The sequence below is a fragment of the Triturus cristatus genome, chromosome 4_2 (genome assembly GCF_964204655.1).
Source record: "Triturus cristatus chromosome 4_2, aTriCri1.1, whole genome shotgun sequence".
In the NCBI taxonomy this organism is placed as follows: Eukaryota; Metazoa; Chordata; class Amphibia; order Caudata; family Salamandridae; genus Triturus; species Triturus cristatus.
The window spans coordinates 154,620,042-154,640,871 of record NC_140586.1 but is presented as its reverse complement, the minus strand read 5'-3'; the positions used below and the strand labels follow the sequence as shown (position 1 = coordinate 154,640,871).

At 44.7% G+C, this 20,830-nt stretch overlaps 1 protein-coding gene across 1 annotated transcript in view; it reads right to left on the bottom strand.

Moving 5' to 3' along the window:
* The window catches only part of GPD1 (glycerol-3-phosphate dehydrogenase 1), a 97,395-nt gene extending 80,213 nt beyond the window's left edge, over positions 1–17,182 (bottom strand). Inside the window, exon 1 of the mRNA XM_085600880.1 lies at positions 16,507–17,182. Within this exon, the coding sequence (XP_085457006.1) occupies positions 16,507–16,550 (44 nt within the window). The 5' untranslated portion in view covers positions 16,551–17,182. The remainder of the gene's footprint in view (positions 1–16,506) is intronic.
* Between the last annotated feature and the right edge of the window lie 3,648 nt (positions 17,183–20,830).

Here is a 20,830-nt window from a genome sequence, read left to right as displayed (position 1 = left end):
TGATTAATCTCTGTGAAAAAAAGCTCAGATTCCTATCATTTTCTTAAATTCTTCATAACAGATCTTTATTTTTTTTAAAGTTTTATTTTATTGAGGTTTTCGATGAATGACATAAACATGATTCACAGCATTACAGACATTCAGATATTATTACGCACTATCACATTACAACTTATAACCAGGTCAGAAGAAAGTGCATTTATAGACGCACCTAGAAAAAGCTGCCAGCAAAACCAGGTCATTCTAGGGTGGATATATTCTGTCGAACATGTGGATCGGATGAGGCAACATATGCAGATGTTCATTGTAGATAAGAACTGATGGGGCCCCAAAAATCTCTTGGGTGAGAATTTGGGTGCACTTCTGCGTTATATTGATCCATTACATCAGAACAATAAGCCACATCTTTGAGCCACAGCTCTGTCGCCGGTGACTTCCTCTGCTTACAGACCAATACCACCCTTGTCAAGGACCAGTGCCATTAACACCAAGCGCCAACTCTTGCGGGTGGATCCGAGCAGTGCTATCTGATGAGATAGGGGTACAAACATCTCCAGCGCAGCGCTCAACACTTCAAATAATCTTTGCCGATATATTAATAAACTTGGGCAATTCCAAGACACACACACACATATATATATATATATATATATAATTCATTAGTCCACATCGTTTACATCTTATCGGATCTAAAGCCCAGATTTTAAAATGTATCAGCGTATGATTGTAATTAAATGGCATGTCTTTCACTTGAGAATAACAGTACGCCCAGGCTTTGTATCTAAGTTGGTGTCCCAGGAAGTCCTCCCACCTGCATTTATCTACTTTACCTTTGAATAGAAGAAGGAGATGCAGTAGCTCATGTCGGCTTGCAGAATATAGGCAGACAACAGCGCCATCTTGGACGGCTTGTTAGGCAATCTTGCAATTGCAGCCTTATATACCGATCATAGCCTATAGTAAGTCAGTATTGCCAATGGTAAATCCGTACATATCGCAAAAGGACTGTAAAGACAGAAATAAGTCTTCTACAAAGAGGCTGTAATTCCCAGTGCATGTAACAATTTCTGTACAGGTTTTCTCTTGTTGAGAGCCGAGGGTTCTCTATTAGGGGTAGGGAGGGGTAGTATGGCATGTCAAGTGCCAAGAGCTTTGCAATGTTCCGTCAAGCAAGGCTAGTCGCAGCAACCATGTCCGCATTGTTTCTCGAAATGCACAGTTGGATGCTGACTTACCCCAGCATTGACATAGAGGGGACAATAGCCTGCTCAGCTTTAACATGTATTGCTGTCGTCTGAGGTATGACCCAGAATTGTAGGTGGTAGGCTTGCGCTACTAGATAATAGATACAGAAATCCGTGATGGCGAGCCCCCTCAGTCGTCATAGACTGTGTAAGTACTGCCTACTGAACCCTTGGTTGACCCCATATCAGTCAGAGATGCACCCCGCAAGTGTGTAAAAAATGGCAAAGGTAGACAAAACGTTATATTAGCAAATAAAAAAAGGCATGTTGAAAGCACTACCATCTTAATAAGGGATATCCACCCCAACAGGGAGACTGATAGCTTAATCCATTGTTCAATATTTGTGTTCAGAGGTTCAAGTGCCACAACAAAATTGCCCTTGATGAGCTCGTCGTGGTCTTGAGAGACAGTTGTGCCTAAATATCTAACACCGCCCGGGTTCGAATATGCCTCCTTTTCCTGCTTTCCCTCACCCCACATGTTGTAACATCGCAATACCATTATCCCGCAAGTCGTTACAACGACTTGCGGAGGGGGACGCTGGATGTTGGAATAGTATAATTTACTATTCCAACTCCAGTCTGTGCGGACAGTAGGGAAGGTGTTGGATTTTAAATCCAACGCCTTCTTCCCCCCTCCGCAAGTCGTGGTAACGACTTGCAGGGTAATGGTATTGCGTTGTTACAACGCGGTCGTTGTAACAACATGCGAGGTGACGGATGCGGGGTGACTGATGTTTACCCCCGGGCTCCATTGAAATGGGTAGTCTTCAGTAGGCACAGAGGAAAATTCTGTGAGAGTGAACAGTTCAGATTTAGTCCAATTAATGTTCGATCCTGAATAGCCCCCAAATTGTGTGACTTCCTGGACAATAGGAGACAGGTTAAATTTTGGTCTTTGAACATATAGAATCACTCCTCCACATACAATGAAATTGCTAGGGAGCTTGCCCTGAGCCGCAGACCACGCTGCGAGTGCAGGTCACGAAACAAAGCATGCCAGCGGTTTAATTGATAAAAGATTTGTGGCAATAAGCAACACCCCTGATGGGTCCCACTTCCTGTGCAAAAATGACTGGAGTGTAGTTTATTCACCAGACTCTGGCAGTTGGGGGAGTATACAAGAGATCGATGAGCCTCGGGATGTAGCCCCTAAGTCCTACTGATTGTTAGGACTTCCTGCATGAACGTCCACTTCAGTGAATCAAACACCTTTTGATCGTATAATAATACAAGGGCAACCGAAGGTTCCACCCATTCTGGAATATCACCATCAGCATTCTCAAATTTAAGGCAGTAGATCTCTGGGGTATGAGCCTGCTCCAGCAGCAACAAAAATTGCATAAGCAGTTGGAGGCATAGGCAAGTATTTTGGCCAATAATTTATTGCCAATATTTAAGAGGGAACGGGGGTTTAAGAAGCACATGGAGTGGGGTCTTTATTTGGTTTTAACAAGACCGTTATCAGCATCTCCATCACGGTAGAAGGTGGGCTTCCATTGATTATTGCCGCAATATAAATGTCTAACAGTCATGGCACTAGTAAGTCTATATATTCTTTATAAAACTCTACTGGTAGACCATCTCCCCAACCGGGTCCTTTTCACTGGAAAATTCTCATCAAGGCGTGCTTGATGTCCTCTATCGTAATTGGGGAATTGAATAGTTCTCCGATTTCACACTCTATCCAGACCAGCGCCACTCAGTCCAAATAGGCTGCCACCGCAGCACTCTGCATGGATAGACCAGTGGTGTATAACTGTTTGTACAATTGTCGAAATGCAGGCAATATATCAGCGAGTGCCAAAGAAACAGCTGTGACATCAGACTGAATACTACTTATCTCTGAAGGGGTGTGGTGCGCCTTGGTCACCAAGGTGAGCGCTCTGCCAGGTCGGTCTAACTCACCGTATTGACATGCACGAGTATGCTGTCCAAGGTAGAGGACCTCCTGCTGAGCACCCTCCCTAAATTAAGCAAGTGTCTCCTGAAATCTAGTCAGAGTGATTGTATTTTTGGAATTAGTATAGTCACTTTCTAAAAGTTTTAATTCAGTTTCTAGCTGATCAAGGCAATTGTGGATCGACTTGATAACACTTGTCCTGTTAGCTATGCACATTTCCACATGTATGCTTTGAAAGTTTCCCAAAGCGTTCCTACATCTGTAACTGAATGCTCATTCAGTTTATAATAATGCACTATAGCTTCTCAACAGATCTTTAACTTTACTAATATGTTTTTTTAAGATGTTCTTTTATTTTGGGGGAAAATCGAGATACTGATGATCTTTTCTTAGCCCTTTTTTTTTAAGGAGTTGGGGGAAACCCACCCTTACTACCCTAACCTAACCTTTTCTCCTTCTACTAGCTCACCCTAAAACTATCCCTTAAACCAGCCTCACCCCTCACCATAGCTGCAACTCTTTACTTTGCTCTAAAACTAACCCTAAAGGTAACCCTTGATTAACACTTAGCCTAACTCTATCTCTCACACCAACTATAATTAGAACATTGGAATGTGGAGCACTTCATTGAAGACAATAGAGTGCTCCGTGCTTCTACGGGCCGGAAAAGGCCTGCAAAGCAACATTCCAATGTTGTTTTCACAAAGGCCTCTTGGAGCCCGAGGAAATATAAACCCTCTTGTGCTCGGAGAGGAGTTTGTTTTATTTATTAAAACATTCTGCTCTCTAGTGGCAGGATGTTCTAATAGCCTTATAGCCTTTCGTAGCGGGGCTATACCAGCTATTAAAGTCCCGCTCCCTTGTTAAAGGCCCAATAGAGCAGCAGCTGCCTATTTGAACTGGTATAGGCCCGCTACACTCAACATTTAAAAGTTCTAATAATCAGACTCTTTCCCTGCCTCTCCAAAATGCATGGAGTGGTCAGGGGAAAGCGAAACGAAGAGGCTGTGCTGCAGGACACGCCAGAGACTTCCTTCTACCTCCTCTTTAGCTCACAGTCACCTGAGCATCGGAAGGAGGGATGGGGAATGCTGACTTCAGCCCCTGTTCACAGCTGTTGCTGTGAATGTTCATAAGCTAACAGCTGTGGCTCTGCACGCGCTCTTAGCTGTAGAACGTTCACAGCAAGAGCTGTGAAAAAAAGGCTTCAGAATCGAGGGCTCTGCGAGGCCTTTGTTTTACTAATTAGAACATTCTGCCCTGATGAGGTGGAATGTTTTTATAGCCCATCGTAGCTGGAAAATACCGGCCATTAAAGGCCCGCTTCATTGTTAAAGGTCCTCTCCTTCGGCTCGGGTCCTTAATGCTAGAGCGGGCGATTAATGGTCGGTACAGCGGGCTATAAAGCCATATCATAGCTCAGTCCCAAATGTTACCCTAATAGTCTCACAAATTCTATCACGTGAATCTGTACCTGTCTCCCAAGATTTTTTGTCTCTTGTTTCTGGAGTTCCAGTTTTATTGTCCTCAGATTTTTTGGCATTAGGGATTGTTAATAGACGCGAAAACAAATGCCATCCCTCGAAGATCTCGAGCTGTGTGTCCTTTGCAGTTACAAATGGTAAAGAGTCAGTGCCTCTACTCATCTGCACGAATTCAGAGAGAGAGTAAACGGTCAACGTCCCTGCCACCCCCACAGTACAGTACATGTACCTCCCTACTCCTTCGTGCCTCTCTGCTTCGAAAAAAACAATAGTGTCCTCTTGTCTACCTTGTCCACCTGGATGTGTTCCCTGCTTCTTTTTAAAATATCCTCTGTCAAAACCCTTGACATGCCCAAGCAGGTACCCGTGTTTACATCAGCCGTCCAAATTTTCCCTATATGGCTCCACTGTGAAAAGCAATTCCTTTCCAGGGGCCAATCCTCGCCTCTCTCGTTCTCCTGCAAGGCATCAGGTCTTTTCATGACATTTCCTTCTATCCCACAATCTCTTCCTGAGAATCCGTGACTCTCCATTGCTTGAATTTACCCCAAAAATGCAATGAAGTGACAGATGATATTTCTAAGACTGGATCCGAATAAAAGCAAATAACGGAACTTCCTCAATTATGAGAGCCTGTCTGACGGCTGAATTAACATTTTAATCTGCTGTGGTGTTTGAAGACAAAAAGGAAATCCTGGAATGGATCTGGTGATGGCTGCTCAGGAGGTAGTCAAACTTAGGTACAGATATTAGCGGATCACATGGAGACATTTTTTCTGTCAAGGACAGGACCAATGCGTCACCCAAAAGAGCAAAAACGTTGACAATGGAAGCAGCATAAAAAGTGCTATTTTAAAACAATAAGATGAGTAAAAATACCTGTCTTGGGCTCACCCCATTTAAGAAAAATCATCCCCATTACCTCTGAGCGGAGAGAACAATTGTTAAATCACAGTGTAATCTACTGCGCTTGAGTGCTGAGCCCACTCTCTCTACTGCCTCTAAACAATTTGTGCCTGTTTGCTGCATCACAGGGAGGCATATATCTTTACCCTAAGAATACAACCACAGCCCATTAGCACAGGGGTAGTGTGTACAACATAACCAGCTTTCCCCATATAGATTCATGCCAGGCTTTCAGTGGCCAGAAATAATTAACCTTCTGAGTATTCATCTCAACTTAAATATCCGTGAATCAATAGAATCACATCTGGATAGCAGAGGCAGAATGGGACATGCTATATGCTATGTGATTATGATTATTAAAAATATTATGATGTAAAACACATGTGCAGTCTAGTCCAGACATGACACAAGTCTGGCTCCTCTGATGGCCTCTGATGTAAAGCATCATCAGATGAGACCAAGCTTACGGGTGTTCTTTGGGACCTTCGTGTCGCGGCTGGGCTGCATTCTACGACGTGAGATATATTCTCTGACTGTTTTTACCCACAAGTTTCAGGCAGAAATTATTGAACTACAAACCAGTGCAAATACAAGTGTTCCCAATTATGTGTCTATTCTCAGCTTAAATGATCTGATTAAATAATACACACTTGTAAAAGCAAAACCGGTACGGTGCACCTGTATGTATGTAGTATTTATATAGCATGAACACAGCTGAAAGGCAATGGAGTGCTTTACATGGTCAAGGGCACAGTCAACGCATGACTGGAGGACTAGTTGGTTTCCAAGAGGGAAAGTGTGTATTTAGAGGATTATGATGTGTCACATGAACTCAACATGAGTGCATTATAGGATATAAAAATTGAGACGAAACAGCCAATTGTCAAAGTTTATGTGAAATATTTTGTGACTGTTTTAACAAACGTTGCTCAGGTGTCATACTTGTACTGTAAGGAAGTATGTATGTTTGACATTAAGGGCCTTATTTATGATGCCTTGCGACAGTTTTGCGCCACCGTGGCATCACTTTTTGTGGCGCATCGGCGGCGTAAAACATGTCCCGTGTTGCGCCCTATTTACAAAGTGACGCATCTAAGCAGATACATCACTTTGTAAATATATATTTTTTTTATATATATATATATATATATATTTATATAATCAACAAAACCCCTGCTCCCGAAGAAAAAGAGCAAGCACACGAGGAATGCAAGGAATAAGGCTTCTTTTAATAAGATGGGCCTCCCATGATCCAGCAACCAAGAGAGACATATATATCAACTTTTAAAAGGTATTTGACACTATTGAATACGAATTTTCTGTTCCGTCTCCATAAGAATAGCAACGGCTTTTCCGCACTGATGACGGCAAGAGCCAGAAACGTGTCTGCGAATGTTTTATAGCCGACACACACCCCGCAAGTGCCCCGGACCTTGGGAGTGCCATGAACTCCTTGTTTTTGCTGTTTTATAAGCGGTTTCCACTACCGCTTCCCAGCTGCACCCGCCGCGAGTTCGGCTGGCCCCAGGTGGAATGATGTACTTTGGATATATCAACAAAACCCCTGTTCCCAAAGGAAAAGAGCAAGCACACGAGGAATGCAAGGAATAAGGCTTCTTTTAATAAGATGGGCCTCCCATGACCCAGCAACCGAGAGAGACATATATATCAACTTTTAAAAGGTATTTGACACTATTGAATACGAATTTTCTGTTCCGTCTCCATAAGAATAGCAACTCCTATAGACTCCTAAACACAGACCCACAAAAAAAGTGGAGTGTGAACGGGAGCTTTATTCCCTATTGAATTTGGAACCTGGCAGGAATGCCCACTGCTCCCGCTTTGTTTTGCAGTGGCATGGATCTGATGTGATTGGTTGGTCCAGAGACTGAACTGGGGTAATGGTGCTGACGGCTGTGCCTCCCTTTATGTGGATAACATGTTATTATGTGTCAGACATCCCGATTGGCTGGATCAACATGTATAGGAGATTAGGCAAATCTGGAAAGGTATCCAGCTTAGCGGTTAATTGAGGTAGATCTTCTTTTCCGCTGCAGTGAGGTGGGCGTGATGTCAATTTGCAGACATGCTTCCAAGTTGCCTATAGTAGCTATAAATACTTGGCCCTTTATGTTGCCAAAGACTGCCAAAGATGCTGAGAGCTCAACCGACTGTCATTGCTAGAAAACGTAAATATATACCATAATGTTTGGAATAATCTCTATCTCAATCTAATCTGTAGAGCTACATTATACAAGATGGTGGATCTTCTCCATATGGTATATGTCCATCAAAATCGCCTCTTTGTGATACTCACTCAAACTGCTTCTTTGAGATCTTCAGTTTTCCAGAAGATCCACAAATATTCTTTCTATTTCTTGAGGGTGAATGGGGTGCCAATGGAATCTTTGAGAAATATGCTCATTCTGTATATAAGGGCGGCACCTCTATGACGGGAAACCGTCGGAACAATGTGGGCAGAGCCACGCGTTTTCCGACTATGCAAGCGCTACCACGCTTGCCTTAACCACGCATTTGCGTGGCAGTGCGCGGTCTAGCTGATGGCTGCAGCTCGGCGGAAGCAGGGTGACACCTGGGAGAGAGGACGTGGTGAGGTAAGTGGGGCTGGGGCTTGGGTGGGGTTTGGTGGGTGAGTTTGTATGGGTTGGAGGGGTAGTTTTCAGGGCTGGGGGTATTGGGGTTGTTTTCAGGGCTGGAGAATCAGGGTCGTTTTCAGGGGTCAGGGTTGTTTTCAGTGCTTGGGGGTCGGGGTTGTTTCGAGGGCTGGGGAAGTCGGGTCCTTTTCAGGGCTGGGGGTCGTTTTCAGAGGTAGCAGGGCTGGGGAAGTCGGGTCGTTTTCAGGGCTGGGAGGGGGGGTGGGTCGTTTTCAGGGCTGGGGGTCGGGGGCCTTTTGAGTGCTGAGATCAAAAATTGGATCTTTGGGCACCGTAAAGATGCTGCCTTTAGGTTCGAACTTCAGTAACTCACAAAGTTGGAAGTGTGGGCTTTGTAGTATGGGGAAATCTGCCACGGTCTCTACATAAAGCATCTAAATTGGGAATATTTGGCCCCATGATAACATCAAAACATTTGTTGCCCTCTGTGAGGAATTTCAGATGCACAAATTGCAATTCTACTTATATCTTCAAGTAAGGCAGCCACAAGAGGCTCAAACCAGAAGCTCCTGCCACTTCCCTAATTCAGCCCCCTCGATTCTAAGCTGGTGTTCGACTGGCTGATGGTCAAAGAAATTTCAAACGTTTACTGTACACATGTCATAAACAGCCCACACAGATTACCCGCCCTTAAACTTCGCTTGGAGTAATACATTGAGCAATGAAGAGTGGCAAGAGGCTACGATACCCCCAGGGAATTGGCCATATTGAAAAGCCCACGACTAATTCATAGGTTATACTACTCCCCAGTGACCTTGAGAAGGATGGGTAGGACTGAATATGCACAAAGTCTTAGATTATCTGACCACTGGGGACGTCTGCCATCCATTTTATGTGGCGATGCCAGGACATACAGGGCTACTTGCAGGGGACAGCCAAAAAGTATGGGCAGTGCTGGAGTGGAGGGTGGTTCCTTTCCCCCAAATGGTACTCCTTGGCCTAAAGGAGGGTGAAGGTTATATGAGATGGACTTGATGCTTAGTGGCCTGTGTTCCCCCTCGCAACACAACATGTGGCTAAGTGCTGGCACCCACTGACCCCCATTAACACGAGAATGGCTGAGGGGATCGGCAGGTGTTTCCCGGTTGCGGAAGTTATATACACCAAAAGATCTAGGGCCAATGGGTAGACTATGTTTACATCACCTTTGATGCAAATGGGTACAACGGATACATGTGTCATACCTTCAGGGCCCGATCGTTTGTTTACACTTAGGGAAGACTGTAACCTTGTTTTGATCTGTAAAGTAGCTGTGATTTCTACTAAATCTGAGTTAATGGCAATACAATGTTGTAAATAAAACAAGCATTTAAAATGCAAAAGGTCTAGCATTTGCGAAAGTTTAAGCTATTGGCACTGTAAATTGCAATGTCTTTTATTTATCTGTTTTGATAATTAACACATCAATAAAAGGCATTGTCATTTACAATGCCAATAGCTCAAACTCTTGTAAATGCGAGACCTAGTGCATTTCAAATAAGCAGCTGCCATTGTCCTAGGCTGCTTGGAAAGTGAAAGCGCACATGGCGCGCTGAATTTTGCAGGAAAGCATGTTGTGCCTGCAGTAGGAGAAACTCATTAAAGAAAATAGTGCTTACAGACTAAATACCACATACTGTGTAACAAACAGAAGTAAAAGGGCCTGTCCTCATTGGAGGTTACAAATGAAGACAAGGCGGTACTTAGGGACGAACAAGCCTATTAACGAATCAGAAGCCAGCATTTACAAAGGACAATGACACAAGCCGATGAAAAACATGGGTGTAGAGTGGTTGGAGCTTCAAGTCCATACTCCTATACAGCATGCCTCGCAGAGCTGTGCTGCCCAGACTCGATCTAAAAAGGAAATGATTCCAAACTGTCCAGGAGTTTCAGTGTGATGGAGTCTGGAAGAGGATATGATATTCTGAGCCTTTGCAGAGGACTTTTTGCTGGCACAAGGCACTGATGAAACAGTCTGAAACGCTCAGTAGTAATTGCTACACTGGTCTTTGGAATTATAGTACATTGACTTTGGCAGAGCTTCGGACAGATTTTGACTTGCGACGGCGGAGATGCCGAAAGAAATGCCACCGCAGTAAACAAGCCTTCAGTGCCGCATCTTCACTTGCAGGGACCACAGCAGTGCTTCAGACTGTCACTTTTGGAAGTGAACGCTCAAAAAAATACAGTTGGGAATGAGACACCAGATCCCAGGCATACATGCTGGCATGCTTGCCTATGACCAGTCCAGCGATATGTTTCCTGTTGATTCCGTCAATGTCAATTTAAGGGGAATAAAGACAACCCATAATGTATATGTCTTGATAGAAGCTTGACAGCCTACCAGACCACAGATGTAAGCGCGTCAGCACTTCACCCTCTACAAATGTGTTCAGTCCTACCAACAGGACCAACCTGAATCATGTTCACAAATAATGGAAGTGATTTGTAATGATGATCCCCACACAAACATGTAATAGACATCAACCCTGAGCTCGACAACCACATACATTTGGATACTTTACTCAAGCATGTTCGGCGCCGCAAAAGATGTTTCTGCTGTCTAAATCCCAAATACAAAAATGTAGGTGTGCTGGTGTTACGGATTCCCTCGGTATCCACAATGAATCCCCGGGGGCATAGCGCCTGGTGCCCTTTTAGTCTCCTGGAACATGTGTGGGTAAGACTCTGACAAGGATCTCGGAATGCCTCTTTCACTCAGCGTTCCTCGGCTCGTACCATTGCACAGGCCCAAGGGGCGGTGTCAGTGTAGCGGGAAAGTCAAAGGTTAGGGTTTTATTAGCCCAATAAAACAGGGCAGCCTCTTTCTTTGAGCAAATATGTGCTCACCTGAACAGGCCCGAGCCGTCTCAAGCCAGTGCTAAGAGTATAACGAGCGAACAATACACTTTGAAAGGTCATCTTACCCTTATCCCGCCATCGCTTGGTCTAGGACAAAACACAGCGGGAGGCTGACCCTCAGCGTGACCTTATCTATTCCTCTTGGCAACTACCTGCAAGGAAGAAGCCAGCGTCATTTCCCGCGCCGCTCTCCGTGCTTCTTGTGCGCATAGCATGAGCATGGACGCTGCACAGTCTGGAGGAAAATGCAGGATTATACATTGATTATGGTGTTTCTTAAGTGTTGCATGCTGCTTACCATCCACTGAGCAGAACTGAAGCGACGAGCAAGAAGGACAAGAAAGACCAGGGACATTCCAGTAGTTCCTGTTGATTAGACCAGTGAATGGGCACTCCCCAAGGAGACCCCTCTGTAAGAGTTTGTATAAGCTGGAGACAGTCTCTCTAAAGAAGAACAAAAGCGGTCTACTTGCCCGCTTAGATGCTGAAGTAGAGACCCCCGAGCAGTTAAGGAAAGAGACTGGTGGTTTCTTCATGCAGGGTTAAAGATTCCTGGCATTAAAGCCAAAGTAACGTATCATTCAAGCCCTGCATGATCTCAAAAAGTCATGTTCCACTGCAGAGCAAGAAGGCAAGAGACAGTTTGGCCTTGGACCAGGAACGACCATCTGCCAACCTACTAACATTTCGTCAAGTGAATAGAGAGGAGCTTGAGGGAAGCCAACTATAAACTTTGCGTTGGGTAAAAGGCTGGAAGACTCCGAGGTGGTAATCTGGAAAGCGGCCAAGCAGTGACTTACATACTAAGCAGAGTCAAGAACTGACATCTTTGTTTAAACTGCATCCAAAAGAGGACCCTTATTGCGGGTATGATTTAGTCGAAGTATCGTACACAAATGATATGCCTGTTGGCGTGGTTCTGTGCTCTTTGGATCTTGAAGCGCGTATTCAGACCTGGAGCAGTTTAAACACAGATGGAAATGGAGTAGTTTACACAAGACACTCCGACTGTGAGCAGTAAAAGTAATATTTTGAAGAGTCTGTTGCAAGGGAAGTGCCCAGCATAAAAGGCGTAAAAGACAGAATGCAATATACTGACTATATTTACTTCATTTGTGAAGAAGAGCATGCAGCCAATTTGGAACCTTAACTGTGATACCTTCTTTGCAGGTAAAGGGGCGGGGGAGCCCAGTGTAACTGGATAGTTGAAACAGAGGTTTTGGCTAGCTTGAAGTCTTTACTGAAATTCCGTTTTTGCTCAAAAGAGCAGCAGGTGGTGGTGCAGCTAGTACTGCAGGTAGATTATTACTAGTACCTCATCTGGGTTGAGGTAGTGCTGGTCGTCATCTGGACAGATGCAATAATCTATGCTGTATGTTTCACTGACACAGGCCCCTGGGGCCATGTGACCACTGAAAACGATTAGCAAAAAGGCAGATCCTGGAGGTAGGCTGCCAGAGATCGTAGAAGTGCGAGAAAGGATCTGGTGTGATCTGCACAGCTGCTATAACCTGTGCTGTAGGTCCCAGCAATCTGCGCCAGTGGGGTCAATGTGCCGTTAAAAAATGATCAGTGAGACAGCAGATCGACTGGGACGCTGCAATGCCACAGATATTGCTGACACCATGGAGGGGAACGGATTCATTTTCATTTAGTGTGTGCAGTGTTCCAAGAAGGTCAGTCAACTAATAGCCTCAACCTCCTCCCCCACCGCCGATCTCCTGCAGTCTTTACTGAGGCAAAGCCATGGTCTACTGTGTCAAAATTCACTTAGAAGTCCCATAATTTAAGCATGCACGTGTGGTGACCGGATGTTCTGGTGGGAGGTTTGTTAACAGTGAGGCTGGAAGCCTGACTGCCATCCGTACAGCATGCTGAAGTACTCTAACTGCGATGAAAGATGGGAGGTGGCCACTATTTCTAAAGCATGGTACAGTCAATATTGGCCTGTAGATGGACATGTTACCGTGGTCAATGTTCTGCAGCTTGAGACGGGTGCCAATTTTGTTTTTCAGTACCAAAGTGACTTCATCTCTTGAAAGAGAGCCATCTAATCCATTATGCGGTGATATCTCAAGGAGGTGTGGGGCCCTGGCAAGTTATATTTTTGGGCCCCCTGTTTGGAACAACTTTGAATGCATTGCCTCTTTTCGGCTCACTCAACCCCTGTGATGAAAAGCAATACTAAATTTTATGTTAAACCATATGCAACAGCACGGGCCAGCTAAAGAGAGTAGTAACGAAGAGAGAGAGGTGAAGGGTAGAAAGAGAAATCTAGTAATAGGAAGTTGAGAGAGGGATGTGAAAGAGGTGAGGTTTACACAAGAATAGAGAGTTATGGGAGGAAGAGATGGTGCGGTACAGAGACCTATAAAAAAGATGAGAGATACAGTTGAGATGGAGTGGTTGTGTTGAGAAGGAGGTTCAGCGATAGATATGTTTGTGTGTGTGAGAGAGAGATGGGAGTCGATGATAGAGAAAAGGAAGTAGAGGCACAGAAACAGACTTAGTCAAAAAGGAGTAAGATATTTAGTAAGGTAATGGAATGGAAACAGAGGTTGAACAGAGAAAGGGAAAGTGGAGAGGTGAGTGGTGATCTAATGGCGAGTTAAATTGGGAGTTTAGGTAGTGAGAGAAAGCAGTGGAGTCGAGAGAGGTGATGTAGTGAAGGAGATGTGAGGTAGGGAGAGAAATGAGATAGAAAGGCAAAAGGAGTGGTGAGGTGGAGAAACAATTGAGAGAGAGAGAGAGAGAGAGAGGTATGGTGGTAAAAACCCGGAGAATGGTGAGGTAAAGTTACAGATGTGGTTTTGTGAGAAGTGCAGTAGAAAGGAAGTAGACGGAAGGGAGATATGGGGACAGATAGAAAAAGAGCTAAACGTTAGAGAAGGCATCTCCAACGAGTAGCTTGTGAGATACTGGTAGCTAACCAGCTACTTGTAAGTAGCTCTCCTATGTACAGTCAATCATACTAAATTAGAAGTTATTGCTTGGATGAATTAACATATGTATTCCAGGATTAAAAATTGCTTAGTCAGGATGAAAAGGTGTGTATTTTCCGAGCTCATAAAATGATGTTTGGAGAAAAATGATTGAATTTCCAATTTATGTTTACATTTTAAGTTGATAAAACCTTTGTAGCATTACTACTGGCAATCCTGCCTAATGCACTGAGGAAATCACCAGAAGCAGTCTTCCATTCGGTGCCCACTAATGTAATGTTGTCTATTTAACGCTAATAATATTAGTAGCTCAACAATAATCTTATTAAACATGAGTAGCTCTTGTTGTAGAAAAGGTTGGAGACCCCGTCACCGAGTAGAGAGGTGGATCGAGAGTGATCAATATAGATGTAGACACAAGCAGTGATAAGGAGTGGGGCTAGGTCATGAGAGAGGTACAGAGAGATGGAGTGGAATGAGGTATACTGAGAGAGAGAGGAAGCAACCAAAGGTGACAGAGCTGAGAAAGAAAGACAGGATGAGGGTACATAGAGAAGTATATAGAGAGAGACAGGTTAAGAGAGAGGGTTAAGGTACAACAGGTGAAATAGAGATGGTTAAGGTACAACAGGTGAAGCAAGAAAAGAGAAATCACAAAAAGATCAGTTTTCAATTTTACTATCAACAACTCCCTGAGAGTGTGAGGGTTAAGGCTGGACAGGGCAGGCCAGACATGCAGACAAATGGGTAGATTTATTATTTTTTAGTGCAACGCAGCTGATCAGCCAAAGTTGCTGCACAGCATTGCACAAAGGGGAGAAAGCAGCGCAGAGACATATTTATTAAAAAATGGCCAGCGGCTGGTAAGTACCACTGCGATGGTGTACAAACAGGCTGCCTAGCGCAACACACAACCTTTGCACCATTGTGCAGTGGTGTAAGTGTGCTGTCTAGCATAGGATTGGTACTGGAAGCATACCTTCAAGAACCAAATCCTATGCCTGGACAAATTCTGAAACATTCCACACATTGCATACATGTTGTACAGTGTCACACACACTCGATTTTTTGAATGCTTAGAGAAATTAAAACATTACTTCATGTTAGTGCCTGCTTTAAAAAGGAGTTGTGTTTTAACACAAATTTGCGGGCTGGCTATCTTAGTATATCAGGCTTTGCGTAAAAAACTATGGGAGCTTAAGCTAAACTGCCAGTAACACCCAAGTGCCGTCTTGATGCAAAGTGGCGCAAACCAACGCATAGTGCTTTGTTGCTGAGAAAAAGGCGCCTTTCCAGTGTACAAAACCCTTTGCGCTTTAAAGTAAATACCCTTGCAGATGCCTGCACTGCTTTGTGTGATTTTGCCCCAATGCAAATCCTTAATAAAACTGGTCCTAAATTTCTGTTAAGCATAATAGGGTGCCAAACTAGAAGAAACTGAGGGGCAGATTTACAAGCCCCTTGAGTCACTTTTGCGACGCAGCAGCGACGTAAAAGTCTAGGGAGATGCGTCACGTTGTAAAGCCCTGCGTCACATTATACCTGCGTCATGTATAATGTATGCAGGGTGGGCGTTCCCATGCAAAAAGCCATGTAGAACTGACCCAGTGAAATTTACAACATTTCACTGCGTCACTCTACGCCTTCGCTGCGTCAAAATCCCTACGCCTGCTTAGACCAGGCATAAGGAATGACGCAGGGCTTTTTAAATGGGACTCACCTCTCTGTTGTGACGCATTGCTGGAGTTGCGCCACTTTCATGAGCAACTCCAGCAATGCGTCACTTTTGGGTCAACAGATGCGCCAGAATATCTGGCGCATCTATCAATCCTTGCACCATGGTGCGCCGTATTGTAAATACGGCCCATCCATGGTGACGCTAGGGTTTTGCACGGTGGCGCAGGGAAAGTAACGCATCTCTACAGATGCGTCACTTTCTTGTAAATCTGCCCCTATGTTTTTCTGAAGCAACGTCATGTTGGCAGGAATTTCAACTGTACCACTTACCTAACCAGGGGGAGGGTGGGAGGAGGGCTTTAGAGGGTTCGGGTCCTGGGCAATTGCCCACTTTGCCGTTGCCTTAAAACATATCTGATTACATGCAAGCCGTATGTGCCAACATGTTCTAACAGAGAAGAATAAGAAAAACAGATCCGGGGCAATTAACTCACCCGTACACTTGCATTTAAGTGGAGAAGTTTCTAAAAAAGTAAAAAGATGAAATGAAGCAATTTTCGAAAACTTGGCGTCTTTGGCATGTGTGATATTTTCATGAACTACTGCCAGCCAGCATCCATTAATCCACCTTTACCAGGATCCATAAATGCCCCTCTGCTGGCACCCGTTAACGCACCTTCGAACCAGTCACAATTAATACAATGCTTGAGTAGCAGCGCCCAACAAATCAGATATAGAAGCCACTCAAAGGCCCGGTACTAGCACCTGTCAGTGCAGCTCACGCGCAACCCGTTCAAACAGCCCTTCATTAAATCTCGTCTCCCCACTCACCAGTTTCCAGAGCCCACAATGCAGACTTTTCGGGGTGGTGACATCCTGGCTGTCACTTTCTCTCTGGTTCTCTGGGCAGTCTGTCACCTAGTCGTCTGCTCCAACAGTCCGTCTGCTGTTAGTGTGTACGTCTGTGGTGTCTCTCCCGCCTGTCACTCTGTCCTCCCTCGTCAGGCTGTTTTTCCCGTCTGTCCGCCCTCCCTGTCGCTATTCCCAGAGTTGGTGTGTCCCCCGGAGCTGTCTTCTGAGGACTCTGCCTCCCTAGCCAAAGTCACACGGTTCAGACTCCAGCAAGTGCTTTTCAGGTCTGTCCCGCCCCCTCCCCCCTCCTCTCGCAGGGCCCGCCTTCTGCTACTCCCACAGGGGCCGGTTAACCCCGTGCTGGCCGGCGCCATACAAAAGCGTGGACTATTCGGTCTTCTTGAGGCACGTCAACTCTACAACCAGAAGAGGACGCAACTTACTCGTGTGGCTACCTAGAAGACAACCTTACTAGGTCTCCGCACTCTAGTCGGGTCACAAAACCTTTCAGTCTCGCACACTCTTTCTCCCTCCATTTTAGGAATCCCGTGCGCTCATTACAAATGTCAGACAATAACATCCAGGGGCACCTGGCACGCGCCACCATCAGCTTGAAAAAGTTTATCTGCACCAGGCGACTGCATTGCAGCAAGAGGAACGCCTTTTTGACCTGGATGAAATTGCACGCAGGCTGACCAAGACTTTTCTTTAAAAATTAGAGGAATGCATACCTCATCTCAGGGGTAGGAATCTTCCATAGGAACCTAAATTCGAAGCTAGGGTGGTAAATCCATACATGCCAACATTTTAGAAGAGGAAAGTGGGAGATTCAAAATAAATAATCGGGAGAATGTATTTCTCTCATTGACTTCTGTTGAAGCATAGGCAATTTCAGGCGGGAGACAGCCAATATAAAGAAATGTTTTGCCTAAAAAATCGTGAGTCTCCCGTCTGAAAATGGTAAATTGTACCGCAGTAACATTAAGCCAAGTCTCGATTTAAGCTGGGAGAGCGAATCCTTCTCTAGACCCTCTCAAAAATAGCAAGTACGCATCTCGCCCTGGTGCAGAGGTTCCCTATAAGGGAAACAAAATATTACCAGAGGCCTACAAGGGGTGAAAATCTCACCCGTGTATCTAAGCCTTAACCAAGAGGTCCAAGAAGGGGCGGGCACAGTGGCATCAACCAAGCTGCTTCAACAAGAGCCTTCATAACCGCAGCACACCTTCACTTTTAAAAATGCTGATGTTGCCATGATGGTCCAGTCCAGTGCATTGGTACATTGGAACTGAAAAGATAGCTGCTGATGTGCAGAGAGCCTTGCACCAGTGGTTGATGAGCCGTTTAGACTGGCTGCAAGAGTGGCCTGGAGTGTGCAGCCTGCCTGGAACGAGTGCGGCAGAAGCTGAGGCCTACACTTCTAGAGGAACAGTGGGCTCCAGGCGTGAGGAGACACAGTTAACATCAGCAGACGGCATCCCAAGTGAGGACTGGGCCACTGCCCGAGCTGGAGCTCTGCTGTTGGCCCGAGAGGGTCCCGGTAGGAAACATGTGCAACGCAGAGTAGGTGCCTGGTGGTGGGGCTCCTCAGCGGGTGGAGAAAGACCTTGGGCCCAGTTGAAACCTGAAGTCAGCACTTGTTAGAGGAAGGTCCAGGAGCACAGGGGAGGAAGAATAAACAAAATCTTCTTAGGACTTTCACATAGCTGCCAAGGTTTCAGATTTGCTTATGTGTGACATTTTCATAATTTCAGTGTAATTATGAGTGAGTTTCAACGATTATGAGTGACACTTTCTCATGAGCAAAATCAAGCAATGACGACGAAGGAAACATCTAAATATCAGAAATTACACCCATTCGCGCAACGAGAAACTCTAGGAAGATCTTAAAAGTGCTGCAAAGCACCAGAAATAGAAGGGCACTCTGGGACTCAATTGTACCAAACAGGATGTGAGAGGCCCCAGTGCGGATGACAAACAACTTTTCACTCCGCAGAATGCAGAAACACAGCTAAGGACTTTCTTTGCTGCTACCGTGAAATGCCTGGAGCAACTTTTTTTGTGAGATTACTCAAGTGCATTAGGTGCATGATCTTAACTTCAACAGTGGAGGCACCACACCAGTAATTATGCCAGGGCACATAGTCCCAGTTTGTTCCAAGCGCACTCTGACTCAGCAGTCTGATCAGGACCATGCACCGGATTGCAGCCATTTCCCTCGAGGACCTACTCTTACTTTGCCCATGCACGAAGCAAAAATTTACTCATTTGCATGGCGCTATGCCCTGCAGGATGCCCCTGGCCCATTTTCATAACAAACAACAATGGGGCATTTCTAAATATAAAATGCAATACAGACAACATGTAGGATGAGGAGGGGTGATCTGTCACAAACCCTTACTGGCCGGATTTGATTGAGCAAGTATTAGTGATAGTGCTTGTCCTTGACAGGGGGAGGCCCCTAACCCCCTAATCCAGAAAGAAGTTCCAAGTGAGCGTCCGGACAAGCTTAGACAAATTTTCTTTTTCCATTGAAAAAATTCCAGTGTAAGATTTGCAGAGTAAATATTTTTTAATTATTAGTTTTTGTGTCTTGTTTTCAAGAATCAGAGTCAGTGTATAGGAGAGAAGTGACAGCCAACACGTGTTTCGCCCCCTTTACACAGCCATCCGGCCTGGGGCTTCCTCAGGGCGTGACGGTTTCTTGTCAGGACTTGGGTGGTCCTGTGTAGTCGGCTTAAGATAATAACCTCGGAATAGTATCTGGCATGGTGTCCTCGCCTCGGAAGTGTCAGTCTTACACTGGAATTTTTTCCGTGAAAAAAGAAAATTTGTCTAAGCTTGTCCGGCCGCTCACTTCGAATACAGACAACATGTCGCTGGCTGACAAACAAAAAGCATATTGGACAAGCATCTCACTTGTGCTCACATATTTGCTGAAATCACCTGCTGCCTCCTGTGTGTGAAACAACAGCACATCAGAGATTGGCGCTAAATGTCACATTTCTCCATTAATTGGCATCGGGAGAGCTCCAAAACAGACACACCTGCTTCCCACCCTCATAGAAGGAATTACGATTGTAGTAATAGTGCCTTTTTATTGACCTCTGAAGGATAAATAGCAGAGTAGGTCTTATCAGATTTTGAACCGGACACCTCCAGTTTATGAGCTACTCTGCAGAGCAAGCGATCACACCACTGCTCTAACTTCTTACAATTGGTCTTATGACAGCACACCACTCAATGAGTATACAATCACCCCAACCATCAATCAAGTGGCAAGAGTTACAAATATTCCTTAAACAAACATATTTATTGAGAAGATGAACGTGTGCAGGGTTGAACTACGATGTAAATTGCGTACCAGCCTTTAAAATTAGCTCCGTCTGTTTTTAGAATAATGTGAAATTAAATCTGCTTTTCCTGATCTGCTGCTCCCATGGCCAGAGCAACACCCACCAATCTTGACTTTATGGGCAGTGACACTTAGCATTATGGGTCAGGTCGTTTTACTTGTCCCGTTAACTGTATGTTGTACTTGTCCCAGCATGGAAATTGTTATTGGACTAAAGGGCCCCTATAAAAGTGGGTGTCGCACTTTAAAAATATGGAAATTCTCTTATTGACAAAAAGCGCGCAGCTCTTAGAAACAAAAAAAAAGAGATGTCAGATACTGAACAAGTTACAGGAAATAATACTGAACGTCTGTAACTGCAGACAAATACATATTTGTGCAAGCTAAAAAATGGAAAGGCATCCATTACAAAATGATCTTACCTCTGTGCTGCTTTTCAGTTCGGACCTCCTGACTGCATTTCCCTACTGCTGTGCTCACTGACTCTTATAGGCAGAAGTGCCATTGCTCGCATCATGTGCTGCAGTCAGAGCCATGCTGCGCATTTTAATGCGGTAATGCGGACCACCACATTACAATTCGTAAGTCTAACGCCTGATGTGTGGTAATTGGTAAGACTGCTCATAAACCTCAAAATGCAACTGGACTAATCACTAACCATTCTTTTTGCTGCAGGGTGTGTTTTTGTTTGAAAAACCAAATATTTCTTGAACCGTTCAGTGTGGAGAACAAATTGTTTTGCTACTGTCTGTATGTCAAATGATTTCATCATCGCTTTATATATGTTGCATATGCATGATTCAGTCTTTTGAGGGACATAATTGACCTCAAGAAAGTTTTCAATTGGTGGAGACCAATGAAGTTTCTCTCAGCCTCTAAGAATATACTGGAATAACTAAGATAATATGTTGTAGCTTCTCAACCTATGTAAAAAAAACTCTCTGTTGC